At 38.5% G+C, this 17,174-nt stretch overlaps 1 protein-coding gene across 3 annotated transcripts; it reads left to right on the top strand.

The window, feature by feature from the left end:
* The first annotated feature begins 316 nt into the window (after nucleotides 1-316).
* Nucleotides 317-17,156, top strand: Esp (Epidermal stripes and patches). Of its 3 annotated transcripts, none has more exons than XM_070657307.1 (11): nucleotides 317-688; nucleotides 10,948-11,114; nucleotides 12,099-12,352; nucleotides 12,535-12,736; nucleotides 12,886-13,106; nucleotides 13,280-13,451; nucleotides 13,569-13,736; nucleotides 13,900-14,061; nucleotides 14,230-14,370; nucleotides 14,442-14,587; nucleotides 14,708-17,156. In XM_070657307.1, the coding sequence occupies exons 2-11, from the start codon at nucleotides 10,949-10,951 to the stop codon at nucleotides 15,053-15,055; spliced, it is 1,980 nt and encodes a 659-aa protein (XP_070513408.1). In that variant the 5' UTR covers nucleotides 317-688; nucleotide 10,948; the 3' UTR covers nucleotides 15,056-17,156. The 3 variants fall into 3 exon arrangements, with proteins under 3 accessions (XP_070513408.1, XP_070513405.1, XP_070513406.1); XM_070657304.1 differs by lacking the exon at nucleotides 317-688 and adding an exon at nucleotides 5,377-6,071; XM_070657305.1 differs by lacking the exon at nucleotides 317-688 and adding an exon at nucleotides 7,642-9,528.
* Nucleotides 17,157-17,174: the final 18 nt, after the last annotated feature.

Here is a 17,174-nt window from a genome sequence, read left to right as displayed (position 1 = left end):
ACAATTTTCACAAGATGGATTAACATCAATCGCGATATCACGAACAGGAAAAGAAGGAAAACGAAAACTCTCGCCAAAGAAAAAAAAAAAAAAAAAACTAAAATAAAATACATAATAAATACAATCGATTTCGCGAGATTTCTGATGTTCCTCGTATCGAGGAAGTACGTGCAAAACGGCGTGAATTTAATCGATCCCGCAATAATAACTATAAATATCTCGAAAAAATATAAAAAAAAAAAAAAAATCTCGCTGAATAAGTCGGAATAAAAAGTATTATTCTCTTACGCGGTGCGAGCTCACTTTGCTCACGGTTACATTACGAGTCACGTGAAGATCGCATATAAATTAAACAGGTCTAGAGATAAATGCGGATTAGACGAAATTTAGGATGGTAGTACAATGTAATGTGTAAACAGAGACGTCAGTCTTAAACACGATTTCGTACTACAAGGCGGGCGCGTTTCGTATCTGATCGAAAGGTTGAATGTCCTCTATTTACTTAGATCGTGGAATTTCTGAGTGACGTAAGTGCATCTCGTCTAAATCACTTCTTTCTTTCTTTCTTTTTTTTTTTTTTTTTTACAATGACGCGGCCGAGATCAGATTATCAGAATAAAGTGCTTGGCTAGTCTAACAACTTAACCTAATCCTGATCAACATCAACATAAACTCAAACTCTTACCAGGTAAGAAATTGAGATTGAAAAATTTTTCCCCTTTTCTTTTTTTTTTTAGATTTCCTTTTTTCTCTATTATTCATTAGTTCAGAGCTTTAATCGCTTCTTTTATCATTTATTGTTTTAGTACTGGTTTGAACGTAATTGTTTGTCAGATGTCTTTAACCATTAATCCTTAAATCTTTGAAAAAGCAGATGATAAACGTCATCGCTTATGTATTTAATAGAATTTAATAACTCTTCAAACAATAGAGAATGTAATCTTATCCAACGTTTGACAAAACAAACGCACGCAAACTAATACGCTCATTAATTACTGCGAATTGATTTCTCTATAATAAATACGTTTTATGCTTGGCAAGGGATTTTTTCTCTTTTTTTTTTTTTTTTTTGTAAAGCATGTATCGGTATGCCTTTTAACGTTTTTAAAATAGGCAATAAACGATCGGTCTCTTTCTTTTTCGTTTTTTTTTTTTTAATTCTTAACATTCCGTTTGCGGAACCGGAGCTGTTAATGCTGCATGTAAAACTTTTTACGCGACGAATGTATATCAAGATAATTAGCCACTTCAGAGCTTCGTGATATACATTATGGATGTTCGACTGCGCTATGAATTATTAATAAATGCATATCTATTAAAACTAGTAACATTCCATCGCACTTTGGTCGATTTCGATCGAAAAATATGAAAAATATTGTTACCACAATTATGCATGTGATAAATTTTAATGAGAAGTAACTCGCGGGACAGTGTTTTCGCGTTAAAACGGAACTGAATAACGAATGTCCGAGGATTATTGTACCCAGAGTAACGTTCGGCGAAAAAAGCGAGGCACACACGCAGATCGGCCAAAAATATCGATAGAAAATTTGCGGGACGATAATTTCGTAAGTAAACGGAAAACTGCGGCTAGCCGAGGTCCATTATTACCGAAATAATTTAATAAAGGCCGGTCAGTTCGCGAAAGCACGTGTATGTGTTATAATCTGTGATAAATGTCGGTGGATAATCAACGAGTGTCCACGTGATAGATTTCGCAAAATGTTGGATCAGCAATGCGTCTTTATTATTCGTCTTCCTCGACAGACCCACGTGGATTTTTGAATTTATCGCACATCGCGCTTGATTCTTCGCGAGAATTTCCCCTTTCAAACCGAGCGATATATCCGTTCCGACACATTCGTTAGAAAATGATACCTACTGATTCAAACATGACGCTTAATTAGATGTTAATCTACGAGTCTGAAAAAAAAAAAAAAAAAGAAGAAACAAACGTTTCCCAAGTGTTTAATCACTTCCGTCGTATCCGGAAAACTTCGTACGATAATTGTTTTATTTTTCGCGACGCATTGGGCAATGTTGCGGTTGCACGCTAGCATTTGCCGCGCGTAAAAAAAAATCGAGAATACCACAAAAATTGATATTTCGAATTCAAGGTTGCGCTTGTGAAACATGTATACAGCCTCACTTGCGTCGCGTGTCGTTGCGTTAAAATTATAAGTCCGCGAAGGTAACGCTGGTCGGAAACCGATTTTAAAAAGCGGCATCGCAAAGACGGCGACGAGATGGAAGCTCCGGATGGTGCTCGATAGATGAATTCGCGCGGGGAGGAAACAGCGGGGCGAGAAAAGCACGCGAGATAATTGCGGTAAAAGTATAATTGCGTAATTAAAACGGCTCGACGTGCCCCGCGTGCAAAATGCCGGCTGTTTAATTTGTCAATAATAATGACGTCTTCTAATTATTCTTTGAAATATGCAACGTCTCCCTCGTGGGGTCGTATATTACGTTGTTTGCTCGGCGCATTAGATTCCAAGGCGATCCCGGTCTAATCACTGTTTATGTGCGAAATTCCTAGCACGTGCTTTCGCTTAGGTGCTCGTTGCGTCAATTTTTCTCGTACCCAACAATATCGGGATGCGTCATGAAATATTCGGCGAATTAGAGCGATCGACAGGTTCGTGGCTGCGTTAATTTGTTCTGAGAATTCGTAAACGATGAACCCCCGCGCTGCGATAAAAAGTATCTTAATGCGGTTCGTTCCCTTTGAATATCGAGAGGCACGTCTTCAATTTTATTTAATAAACCGAGAGAAATAAGGCGCGCGAGAAACGAGACCGTGTTGAATTTTTAATTCCGAGTTAGAAAGCGGAAAGATAAAGGGATAGATCGACCGATAATGGAAATGACCAAAAATTAATTAATTAACTTCCACGTGTGAACATTTATATTTAAGTGTAAGAAAACTGTTTTAAATTTTCTCGTCATATAATTTTATTTAATATTTTATTTTAAATTTACTTTTTATTTTTATTTTATTATATTTTTTTTTCTTTTTTACAAAAAGTCGACGACTAAAATTAAGTAAAACGTTAAGTATATTCGATAGAGAAATGAATTGAAAAATGAACGAACGCTAGTATCGATTGGCTCGTCGACAAGTGCAGTGTCTAGCATAGTATTCTTCCTGTATCTCTATATGGGTCGGTTCGATATGGATTTATTGTCGAACCGCAAAGCGGCTCTCTGGCACCAGTGTGTTATCACATTGGTAGATCAACTGAAAGCACGTGACCGATTAAAATGCCGCAAAACAACGGGATTACCTTGAAATCTTATTGCTCGCGCGGAGCGCGAAAAGACATGTCTGTCCCGTGATTGGGGACCAGTCACAAGATTTCACGGAACATTTATATAATTGCATAATGCAGTATAAATATTTAAAGAAATTGAACTCACACTCGTACGTCATAGTGGTTCTCAACACACGTTTTTAATCCTTAGCTTACGTTTAATCCGACGTACGATTCTTTCACGTACTAATTATCTTTATTTTATTACTACTTCTTTTTTTTCTATAATTTGTATTGAAGGAACAATTATTATTTAAATAGTTTAACGCGTAATAGTTGCGTTGTATTTTTTTTTCTTTTTTCTTTTCTTTTTTTTTTTAATATTGTAATGTAATTTAATCGTGCATTTTTGAAAAGCACTCTAGATGTTTCAAATTTTTTCAACGAGTGAAAGAAAATATTTTTTGCGCCGCGTAAATGTGACGAAAGTTGCGAAAAACTAACGACTCGGATTCGCATCGACGGGAAATCCTACGCGACTTTCCCCGAGCGGTTCGTACGTCAATTTATTACGTCAGAAAGTACTCGGCTGCCAGAGACTTTCCTCGGCATGACGTCACTAGTTAACGGGCTGTCAAACAAATTATAAATGATATTTTAATTGAATATCAACAGAGCCGATATTTGACGTCCCGAATGTTAAGTAAAATCGCGCTTATTGGGAGAGCGTTAATTCGCGCGGAACCAATGATCATTAATGATGATTTAAGAACATTATCAATATTTATGGCAACTGATTAGGGATGCGAAATGTTAACTGAGCGATTAATTATTTTTCTAGCACACGACATTGTGCCGCAATATATTATTACATCAGAGACTCTCAACTCTTAAAAATCGACGCGAGGAATTTCGGTTGTTTAAACAACACCACATGCGTTCGGCAGATTTCACGCGAAAATGTAATCGGAATATTCTTTTCGCGTAACCGCGTACTTCGCGATTATTCGGATTTCCCTTCTCGTTCGATGACTCGCAGCTTATATTCTCGTATATCTGCAGCTGGCGAACATTTGAGATTGTGCACCGTCAATTCCTGAATCCGACGGAATTATGTTTGCGGTAAAAACAATTCCTCGCTGCGAGAGGTAACGAGAATGCTAAGAACGCATTTAATCGTTTGGGTTTGCATTATCAACTAGCTTTATCAAGAGCTGTTTACAAAATATACTGCGCCTAACGCACACAAGCGGATCAGCGACATGACCGTCGATACTTATGGTTAGCCTAATTGACTTTGTAATTGTCTGTTAAACGATTAAACTTACCGATAAACTTAATGGTCAAACGCGAGGAATGCCTTATCGAAGGAACATCGAAATTTTCTTCCCGACCGCGTTTAACGCGTTAAATATTTTATAAAATTTTCTTCCTCGCGTTGGCGCGTAGCGTAAATTGTTAGAAAATTCCTTATTTAAAAATTTTGCCCGTACGCACGACTTAAAATAATAAACACCTACGTCGAAATACCGAACATTTTGCAATTCACAACAATTCTATTTTCTATTATCTTTCAATGCCACAGTTGAAACTATTGTTAGATTCTGTATCGAAAGCAAAATGTCTTATAAGGATGATCTTATTAAAATTTTGACGCTTTATAGACGGCTTACGAACGCCGTCTCAAGATTATTGGTAAGCTCAAATAATACAGACGTCGTTGCAGGTGTTCGTAATATTCAGATAACATATAAAAATTCGAAAGTACATTTATTTTCGTATACTTTCGTAGATACCTATGATATCAAAGCGAACAGGTTTCCACGCTTTTCACGCAAGCAAATATATCATCTCATTGTCGGATTGTCGAGTACCTATATGTAACAGCGGAGGGACGGTGCGGAATCTCCTAACGATTGTATCATTATCGAAACTAATTCAGATACGAGAGCGACGTTTAAAACCGGGGAGGGAAAACAAGAGTGCCGAAGCGAGATTATATTCCGCGGCAGATTATCTCGTAGTAATCGATTGCTCGCGCCATTGTTTAGCTTCGATTTTTTATAAATTAATTTTTATAAATAATTCCGAGCCCCGGCAAGACTTGGCTGGCCGATCGGAAGATTACTAACTGGTACTCGCGAAACACGTGACGCGGCCCCGTATGCTAGAAAATTCTTGCGACGAGGGCATTACACTTGGATAGCGCGTGATCGCGTCGGATTCTCGATCAGGACCGAGTCACCACGTGACGATTAGAGTGCTCTCCTCGGCATCGCCGGTCGCGAGGGAGGCTGAGGAGCCGCCGAGAAGAAAGAGAGGGAGTTTGCCCCGCGCGATGCGTTTAAATGGCCGGTCGCGCGTCGCCGGGAACTCAGTTTCGTCATTGCGCCGCGAAAACCGGTCTGAAATTCTATACACTCGTGACCGTATTACCTAGTTGCCGCAGATATTACATTTCGCAGGGAATTTTCGCACCTATTCGCGCTTAGTTCCGACGTCTTCTACAACCGAGCGGCGAAAAACGGCGGCTGGAGAACTATTTCGGTAGAACGAGAGGAGTAAAGTCCGAGCGTCTCACGTCATTCCCGCGCCGCTAACAAATGTCGACCGAGGCCTCGGTGGGACTCGATCCGCGCGATATCTTAAAGTAACGGGGAGACGAATATTCGAAATTGTAATTTTATTTGGATTTCCGCGAGGAGGGAAGCTCGAAACGCGCTTACTGTGGACTCATCCTACGCTCGAGCGGACAGGGTCGCTAAGCACCGGAGGAAAGCGGAGCTTACATCAGCGAATTTCTTAGCGAACATCTGAGTGAGTGTAATTTTTACTAAATTAAAAAACCTAACTATGCACGCGCTATTTTTTAAGACACCCCAAACTACGAAAAGAAAATCATGCAACTTACCAATCTGCATGAGCTTCAGCGGAGTTAGAGTTCTGCTGGTGACTGTAACATAAAATAAAACGTATTATTGTAGACACGTTAGTATTTAAATTAATGTAGAGATAAAACTTGAATTTTTTTTAAAGACTTTCTCAAAAGAAAAAAATTTATATTCACCTAAAAGTTGCTCCGCCGATGCAGGATGCCCTTTCCCGAGCCTGCTCCTCCTCTCAGTTTTCGTGTCGAGTCATCCTTCCGCGCCTTGGACACTCGCGAACACCCCGACCGTGATTTTATAATCGCGAAAATTATCGATCACTTATGCGCGTTCCTGTCCGGTACTCGCGTTTCGAATAAAGCCGTGTCAAAAAAATCACGTCCGAATACTTAGCGGAACTCCCGGAACTCCCGACGAACCGGCTGCGGTTCGTATAATTAATAATATCGGCGGTGACGATATTAACGAAAGTTGACAGCAGCGGATGCAGCTGCGTCGATCTGTAACAAAAAAAGAAATATACTATATAATTTAATAAACGTCAACGATATTTTTTTTATAGATAGGATCTCTCTTTAGTCTTAAAATTAGACGCGTTGAAATGCAGAACCTAATGCTGAAGCTTCCATAAAAGCAACTTATTAAAAAGTAATTTATTAATAACTCGGCGCTTTTTAATTCTGTTTTTTATTCTTTTCTTTCTCTTTTTTTAATTAAACATCTCGGTAAACAATAAATTCAGATTAAGTGTTACGGCTTAAAAATATAAAAACGAATTGCTCGATTGCGAAATAATAATGACGTTAAGCTTTCGTAATTACAAACGGCGACGTTTCCCAACGAAATATTTCGTATACGCGGTTATCGATAGGTAAAACGAGAAAAGAAAATAAAGGCGCAATCAAACTTTCGATAACATTTTCATTTAGCGTTCGATTAGATTAACGACGCCAGATCGCAAAGCCTGATGCGGAGATTACGAGAGGCCGGTTTATTAAATAAAATGTGTCAACAGCCGTCCGCCTAATCTCTGACCAATTCCACTTCCCAGTACGCGTTCGCATCTCCCGTACGATGGGACTCGCTCGTCGATTCGCGCCGGCAATTATTGAATCCTTTTCGTGATTCCCCGATGGAAAATCCTCGCCCGGGGAGGTCGTATTTCCGACGATAAGTTCCCTCCGCGATTCTGCTCTCGATAAAAGAAAAATACCGAGAACTCGCGTGTCTTTGCCGCCGCGATAACGATCGGGGCCTTCTCATCGATTTGCGCAATCTGAAATTAATCCATCCGCCTCGGCGGGTTTATCTAGCTTTTCGGTCTCCTGCATAATTGATAGCGATTACTCCGCGTACTCTAGTTCGCGCGTTTGGATAGACCTTGGGTGCGAGGAAGTCGAATTCGATAAGCGACGCGTTTTACAGCGCGCGTTTATCAATTGATGATCCCTTTCACTTGCAATCGTTCGCTCAGAGGCTAATGCTCGTAAATTCAACCAAAGCCACGCGGATATGTGCTCGGCCTGCACGTTTGTAAAACAAGCCGGGGCACGTGACACCGGAGTTTCTACATTTTATGATACGCGATAATGTAATCCGTGCAGATTGCCGCTCGTCGAAAACACGATACGCACGCCGGCGCGCACGTATACGCGGAAGAAAACGAGATATTATATATTTAAAGTATTATAGACCGGTATTCGTGCGTGGTTCATTCTTGTGTTCGAAAGATCGTCCTAAGTGACGCTTTAAAACGCTAATACGGCTCTGTGATTAATTAAAAATTGAACAAGATTGCTGTTAAGACTCTGGAAATCGCAGAAATATATATATATTTTTTCTTTCTTCTTCTTTTTTTTTTCAAAAACCGATAATAACAGGCCTTGAATTAAAAACTCGTAAAATTATATTAGTAAAGTCTGAATGAAAAACCGCATTATCTATTTTAAACGACGTAATTTCTTTGGCGTTTGCTTTTTTTTTTCTCTCTTCAGTGCTATATAATTATATATATAATTACCGCAGGTATGAGTAGATATTAAAAAAATTTCGCACAAACGTCCTTCACGATTAAAGTCTAAATAATTAGCATGTGGCAGTACGAAGCGAAATAAGTCGTTAATACGATAAGGAACTAGTTTCGATGCGACATATTTCCTTTTCTTCTTTTTTTTCTTCTTTTTTTTTTTTTTTTTTTTACGACTTCGGCTACGACGACGATCGAAATCATTAATCATCTTCGAGTCGCGTGAGGTGCGCGTGATGGACACACAGGTGAAACAAATTACATGCGATCACATCATCTCGCGGTTTGGTGTAAAAAAAAAAAAAAAAAAATATCTGTCGACATTATAAGGCCTTTTATAAATGTCAGTGTTTTTATCTCGAAGAACCTGTAAGGTGTTATTTAAAACATTTAACTTATTCAATTTAAAAATACTTTACAAGATTGTTATCGCAAAACGAGTCTCTGTAATTTATAAACTAGACCGGCCGGTCGATTAAAATTACTTTTTATTTTATTAATTTATCAAATAATTTAGCAATTATAGGATTAACGAAATTTACATAAGACGGAACCGAGGACGTAAAATAATTTCTTTTAATGAGGACAATTAAAGCTCAGCGTATCAATTCCCTTTCTATTTTCATTAGATGATTCAATGCACGATGGGATATTCTTACATTTGTTTCCTCTTAAGCCTCCGCTGACGTTTATTAAAGTATGTAATCGTATTATGCGTGACTCATAAATCTCAGGCAAAGTACGTGTATACGACACGCGGTTGAGGAAACTGCGGGATTATCTGGCGCATTGCTCAATGTTCACGATATTTAAACAGATCATCACTTTTCTCACGATGCTCCGGCGTGTAATAACCTGCCGTGCAATAAAAAGGAAAAAAAGACAAAAAAAAAAAGGAAAAAAAAAACCTCGTACGCAAGACGGAAAACTTCTCATGGTTATTGTTGCGAAATTCCGTTGAGAAACGCGACCGGCGGCGTTAGCATAATCGCGGAATAGACATTTTCCTTTTTCATTATCATTCTGCTTTCATTTGCAAGCAAACGCCGCGGTATTGGCGAAACAATCAGACGAAGTGACGCCGATCAATCGAGCCTACTTGTAGTAATTGCGACTTCTAACAGTGAATTACGCCGGCTTTATCAAAGATCAAACGCCGATCGTGTTCGTCGGCACGTCCGTACTTGCCGCGCGTATAAGACAAATGTCTTATTTCAGTTCAGATTTGGACGCGACTGCCCAAAGACTGATTCCCCCTCGAACGAACGTCGAAAAGATAAGCCTCAATTCGAGATAGGCATTAATCCGTGAGTGAAAAAGAAAGTACTTGGGAGCTTGGTGTAAACTTGTGATAAAGAAGGTAATTGTTTTTTTTTCTTTCTTTTTTTTTAACATTTTTGTGATATTAACGTTGGATAGAAGAAGTACGAGAGAAGTTTATCTTTTACGAAAAAATTGCACGCAACACAGAGAGACGGAGAAAGAGAGAGATCCATGAAACCTGGCGTGGTTACGTGAATCCGCAGAAATAAGAATGGAAAGACTGATTTTTCCGGGATCTTATCTGCTCTTATAATTGCAACCGAGCCGGAAAATATGTCAATAAAAATCCAGTCACCTGGGTGTACTCCCTACTTCTTTGTCTAATTGCAATAATAAGTGCAAAAATTGTACTTGCATGTCGTACACTTACGCAATGCAAACGATTTCGATATCGGAGCGTATCTCGAGTGAGGATATGTACGGATTACCTTTTGCACCGTCACGTGCATTGCGCATATGTACGTTGCCAGGACAGAAAAAAAGAGCCTCCTAAATGTAATTTTTTTTTCTTCTTCTTTCTAAATTAAACTCGCAAAAATTCGAGCCAGACGACTATAAAGTCAAAGACAATCCTGGACGAGAAAAAGTCGCAAACAGTTTTAGAGAGATCCGCGCCGAGTATTTCTAAAAATTAAACGTCCCTAAATCGCGGGGAGTTGCAATTTCCCTGCGGCTTAAAAATAAATAAGACGGTACTTTTCGTTTTGATTTTTAATAAAAGTGAAACGCGCGCGCGATTATTCCCGCGGGTCCACGCGTAAGCAAACCACTCGCGGCGGCCGCAATATCGATTCCGCGCGTGCCAGGGCGCAAGATTTAAAAGTGATGAAACTGAGCGTCTTATATAAAATAGAGACACTGGAGTTGTTACGATTACCGATGCGCTCACGTAACGCAGCCGGAGTCTGCGTTCACGATACGTTTAAGCAAAGCTTTTAGCGAAAGAGGATCGGCAATCCCCCGCAAGAAGAAAAGAAAAAAAAAAAGACACTCAGACGGATAATGCTTGTCGCGGAACATCTTACTGCGGCGGACGCACAAAATTTTTCCTGTAATGGTTACGACAGGGTGGATTGAAAACATCCTCGTGACAATATCGCCTTGACTGCAATTAGTACTTGGTTCACGGCCAAGTTTAATAGAGTGATCGTGGTCTCCCAATGAATATCATCTCCAATCGTTTTAACTAACGATGACTAAAGCATCGCGATCGCGTTGTCACATGTTACGATTAATCTAATCGCCATCGAAAGCTCGTGATATTTTTAATTCCTTGAAACGCAAACATTTCTTCTTTATGGGAATATTTTCCCTTCTCTTTACATACACGTCTTATCTTTTTTTCCTCTTTTTTTTCTTTTATCTCTTTGTAGAAATGATTAAGTTATGCTTAATAGGAAATTGATCACTTACCTCTTAATTAATTTTATGCCAATTGATTGTTTCATGTTTCCAGAATGAAAGACAGCAGCAGCTCGACGGACGGCAGGCAGGGCTTGGAGGGCTACGTGAATCATGGATTAAGCGGGTCCACCAACAACGTGGATCTTATTCATTCGTTTCAGTCTCTCCACAATTCGCATGGAAATCATCGTGACATACAGGGCTCTTCAGATTTCATCTGTAAGTTCTAAAATATAACCAAAAAGATTAAAATAAAATCACATTTTTCGACGAGTTGTCGTGTGGAATGCTCCGGGAACAAATTTTTCATATATTTCGTATGTAAAATCTGTCCACGTTTTCTTTTCCTTTTCTCAACGTTTTATTTCTATTCGTGTGCAAATAAAACGAAGAAATTAAAACGGAAAAAAGCAGATATTTTTAGCATAACCGGTGCAATCGTATTTTGAAACTTAATTTATTTTACGCACGCGGCGAGGATTCCTCAAAAGTGAGTATCGTAAAATTCCATTGTTCGAGCAAGCATTTAATAATTAACGAGCCGTCTTACGAAATCAGTTGTGAATCTTGCGTGTATCTTTACATTGAACGTGCCTTATGAGGGTAATAATGTTACAAAGGCTCGTATTTAAACACAAGTTGACGGAGATAATTTGAATTATTAATTCTGTTGACAGTTACGTCATCTTGAAACGCAAAATAACAAAATATGATAGTGTATACACCTACGTATATATTAAATTATCAAATGCAAAAGATTTTGTGATTTTTTATTTCAATTTCACACATCAACGTATAATGGAAACAAAAATGAATACTTTCTGATCTGATTATAACATTATTTATGCAAATTCATTGATATCGATCTTTGCGTTGCAAAACTTCTGTTTTACGTTAGCACTGCCTTAATTTATTCAACACAGATAAGAAATCTTGCCTCAGGTGCATCGTTTTTAATAATCGCTGATAAAAAAAAATAAACTCCGATAAAATTCCGTTGATAATTGATGATTTTCAAACTGGTAATGCTAATAAGAAATTGATTCAGTTTCGATAAACGAATCGACAAAAATATCATTCTTCAAGATTCTTCAAAAAAAAATATATGTATATACATATAAAATAAAAGTTAAAATTAAGGATCACGTAAACCTTTCAATAATTATGATTTTTGTTATAAAATTATTTACCTTTTGCTAATAGTGATTGAAGAACCTGGAGATGACGAGACCAAGCAAAAGGAAGGTCTTCTAAAGTCAATGTTGCAGCATACGAGGCGGCGTGCCAGAGCCATATGCACGAAGAAAACCCTTTACAAGAGGCTACCGATCTTAAACTGGCTGCCAAGATACAATGGACAAGATGCGCTCGGAGATCTGGTTGCCGGGATCACCGTCGGTCTCACCGTAATTCCTCAATCACTGGCATATTCAAATGTCGCCGGCTTACCGCCGCAGGTACACAACTTAATTTAAGATAAACGAGCTAAACAAAGAAAAATTAAAAGAGAAATAATTAAAATTGATTTATTTTTAATAGAATAAAGAATTTTTTTTTCCTAAATTACTTTGAAATAATTTGAAAATAGTACATTTTCTATACGTATAAATAATTTAAGTGTGTTACCTTTTTATTTCAGTACGGTTTATACGGCAGCTTTCTGGGTTGTTTCATTTACGTCATTTTTGGATCTTGCAAAGATATTCCTATGGGCCCTACTGCCATAATATCTTTGTTGACTTATCAAACAGTGTCTCACTTAGACTCTCCGATACCGCATGCAATTTTATTGTGCTTTATGGCTGGAATCGTGGAATTAATAATGGGTATATTCGGTCTTGGTGAGTTTATTTACCAAGTTAAATTTCATCTGAAATCATAAAACATCTCTGTATTTGAAAGAGTCATTATTCGATATTAAAATGTTACTTTTTTTTAGAAAAAAAAAAACGAATATTAAGATTATATTTCGTTACCTCGTTTTTTATAGGTTTCCTAATAGATTTCGTATCGGGACCAGTAAGCTCCGGTTTTACTTCGGCGGTGGCTTTGATAATTGTCACGTCGCAGATAAAGGACCTTCTCGGTATTCCCGCTAAGGGCTCTCAATTTATTGAAATGTGGCGGAGTATCGGTGGGCTGATACATCAGACATCCGCCTGGGATGCTACTCTTGGAGCGTCCTGCATAGCATTGCTATTAATTCTAAGGGTAATTAATTAATGCGGCATTACCTGAAATGTATTGCGAGAAATTAAAATCTTGCAATGCGTGTAACGTTAATATTTAAATTTAATATTATCGTATTTAATATTAACATTATTGTAATTGCAATTTCTTTATCTTTCTTTTAAATCTAATCTATGCTGTTATTTTTATTACAGTTACTGGCTTCATACAAAATTGGCCCGAAAAAGGAGGAACTTCGCACTACAAAGCACCACGTCGTTAATAAAATCATATGGTTGATCGGCACCTCGCGGAACGCACTTCTAGTAGTAATTTGCGGTATTCTGGGCTGGAGTTTTCAAGATAACTCACCCGTCAGATTGATTGGTATGTGATGCAAATAAAAATGTCTCTTTCGTTGAATTCAAATATGTGATATAAAATTTAAATACCGAAGAGCACGGTTGAATAATACCAAAAATAAAATAAAATACTTTACCCCAGGCAATATACCGGGTGGCATGCCTACTGTACAACTTCCACCGTTTGGATTTGTCAAAGATGACAATTCAACAGTCACGTTTATCGATATGCTTGGTAATCTGGGTAGTGGCATCGTCGTAATACCACTTATTTCTCTAATGGAAGACATCGCTATCTGCAAGGCTTTCGGTGAGCACCTCGGAAAACTGCAAGATTAATTTGTTGTATTAAGCATTGACTAAACGCTCGTTTTTATATATGTATATATATACATCTTTTTAACGCAATCGTGAATTACCTGTAAATTTATTATTATCCTTTAAAACAATTAATTGTAATTTCCTTTTTGCAGCTAATGGAAAATCGGTGGACGCAACGCAAGAGTTGATAGCCATCGGTATGTCGAACATCGGAAACTCTTTCGTACAAGCTTTCCCGGGCACGGGATCTCTCAGCAGGAGTGCGGTGAATAACGCTTCCGGAGTCAGAACGCCGTTCGGCGGCATTTATACTGGTAAGTTCCGCACATGAATTCCGCGGCTCAATCGTTGCATCTATTTACGATCTGCAAGAATTAAATAAGTTCGATTAAAATCGTGCGAAAGCATACCGTTCGTTCGATAAAATAATTATAAAATAAAATGTGTTACGATTAAACAAAGCTGTACTTTAAATATTTCAGGTGTCTTAGTCATTTTAGCGTTGCTATTTCTTACCCCGTACTTCAGTTATATCCCGCGTGCCTCATTAGCGGCGATCATCATTGCCGCGGTTATCTTCATGGTCGAAGTTAAAGTGGTGAGGCCGATGTGGCGGACAAAAAGTAAGAGCGCGCAAGCACTAAATAAGCTCGCGATAAATGCGCAAGATAAACTATATGCTTCTGATTTGCAGAATCCGACCTCATCCCCGGACTGGGCACATTTATAGCGTGCTTGGTGCTGCAGTTGGAGATCGGCATCCTCTGCGGGGTTGGAATAAATATTCTCTTCATTCTGTACCACGCAGCCAGGCCGAAAATATCTGTGGAGAAGCTCAAGGTAAGTTATTGATTTGTTCAAAATACGAAATTAACATCTCAAGCTCACGTTTCAACTTTTTAATGTTCAATTTCGCGGATTGATTAGAGCTCGTGATATCTTTACTCGTTTGGCCCGCAGACTCACCATGGTATAGAGTACCTAATGCTAACGCCCGATCGCTGCTTGATCTTCCCGTCGGTGGATTACGTTCGCAATTTGGTGACCAAGTACAGTCGACGTGTGGAGAGCATCGAGACGCCGGTGGTGATCGACTGCTCGCACATTTACGGCGCGGATTTCACAGCCGCCACGGTGATCGAGATCCTGACGAAGGACTTTGCTAAGAGAGGCCAGCCACTCTTTTTCTACAACTTGAAACCGTCGGTCTACGCCGTCTTCGAGGGCGTCGAGCCAACAGACTTTGTCGTCTACTACAACCAGGAAACGCTAGATGATCTGCTGAAAGAGAAGGGTTACGTCAAATAGAGCAGTCAATATATCGTTTACGGTTTAAAAGTATTCGTACGCTCGTACCGTGTTCCTCGAGGCTGTTATCTGAACGTAATGGACGATTACCAAATAATACGCGAGAGAGAAAGAGACTTTTCAATATATCTCTTAGTTCTTTCGCGTTGTAGTTGACTCGATTGAGAGAGAATCAACAAATCTTTGTAATTTTAATCGCCATGAAAACGAAGTTGTAAAGGAACTTGTATGTAATATACATTTATCGTCAGTTTCGCAACTTAAAGTTCCGGATAATAATGAAAACGGCGATGTCAAACGTAGAAAATATTATCGACCAGAACGATAATGCCTGAAAGTTCAAAAGCCCACGGTTTTAAATATAGTTTAAAATCTAGATAAAGAAAAGTAAGTAGAAAAAATACTGCAGTGTATACGCTGAGAGAAAACATATATACATATATTATAGTCACTTTCAAACCAAACCATAATTTTATGATGATTAAGTTAATTGTAAATATAATTGAACAAATCATATTCATAATTCGAAGTATCGAAGTTATGATTGAGTCCAAAAGTAACTATACTTTTCTTTCGGTGCATACATATATGTATACTTATGCATATATCTGAAATTTGTCTCAGATGTGTCAATATTACGTACATGTAATATTGTTTGTCATACGTCTCAAAGAGATGTGAAACAAAGAGCTGTATTAGGAACAGCTTGGAAATATCCTAGGCGAATAGGATGCTGTAGACTCCACACGATAGTGACTAGGAGACGTCTGAAAAAAGAGAAAAAAAAAGAAAATTAAAATGCAACTTAAAAGGCGTTTTGTTAAATATGTCGTAGACGCACGATCAAATTTTTGTCTTGTCCAAATATTTATTTAACTCTGCGGTAAAGCAGGAACATCCGCGTAACGTTTAAATCGATATCACTCCGGCGTTTCTCGTATTAAATCTTGTATTAAAACTCACCGCGCTATTCGAGGTTGGCGACACACGAGAGAAGATACCATTGTTCATTTTTCTGCGCTCGCTGCTCTGTGCGAAATAACGTCCTTCGTAGTCTGAAAAAAATATGTACACCGAAGGGTAGACGTGGCGTTTTCTGCGGCGAAAGCGGCTAGCGTACGTAATCCTGGGCGGCAGAAGCAAAGAGATGAGATAACGGAGCGAAATCAATCATCGGCAAACCGGCCGGCGCGGTAAATACATGCGTGTGAAAACGCACACGACGCTAAAGTTCGCTAGCTGCCGTCGTCACGTCTGCCTTTCAGCGTACATACAATAAGTATAAGTACGAACGATACTGTGATAATTTTATAAGCAATATATGCCAGGCAGACAATCTAAAGAAGAGAGATATTCATGCGTAAAGAACGGCGGTTATCGCGGCTTTCCGTCCGTCGTAACATTTGTGTGTTACGAGAATTATGATAGAGTTTTCGTGAATTTATGAAAAACGTTTATCGCACCGACGACGCGCGAATCCATATACTTTCCGATGCGTCGACAAAAGTAAAGCGGTTCACACAAGATAAAGAAACCGACCTGCGGCATTCCTCGGTCTGTGTGCGTGCGGAAAAAGAAGAGTCGTTTACTTCTATTTTAAATGTCTACCTGGCTTGAAAAGTATTTTATCTGGTATAAAAATAGGATCGATCGCACATATAATGATAATAGTAAGAGTAATAAATTTCATATTATTGTTATAACTAATAATTGTAGTAAGAATGCGAGAGCTAGAATTTAATTTTTTATATAAGCTAAACGAATAGAATTTTTAAGCAATACCAATAATGCGATAACGAAAGGAGTTTTTGCGCTTCGTCGACAGTGATGGGGCGGCTTTCGTTGTTAAAATTATATAGATTTAATGCGGCGCGCTACTTCGGTAAAATAATGCCGATCACTTTGTAATTAAAACAATGTTACATTTATCCGTATTACTATACCTTGTAAAAATGAATTTATGTATACCTTAATATATGTAGTACGTATATATCCTTAAAATTCAGATGCTGTAACTCAAGATCCGTACAAAAAGGGAGAACGTTCCGAGCGCTTTTAAATAAACTGATAGTTCGACCGGCTATACTAAAGGCACAGACTACACATCACTAAAGAATTA

The sequence above is a fragment of the Cardiocondyla obscurior genome, linkage group LG05, assembly GCF_019399895.1.
Source record: "Cardiocondyla obscurior isolate alpha-2009 linkage group LG05, Cobs3.1, whole genome shotgun sequence".
Classification (NCBI taxonomy): Eukaryota; Metazoa; Arthropoda; class Insecta; order Hymenoptera; family Formicidae; genus Cardiocondyla; species Cardiocondyla obscurior.
This window is presented reverse-complemented; position numbering and strand designations above follow the sequence as displayed.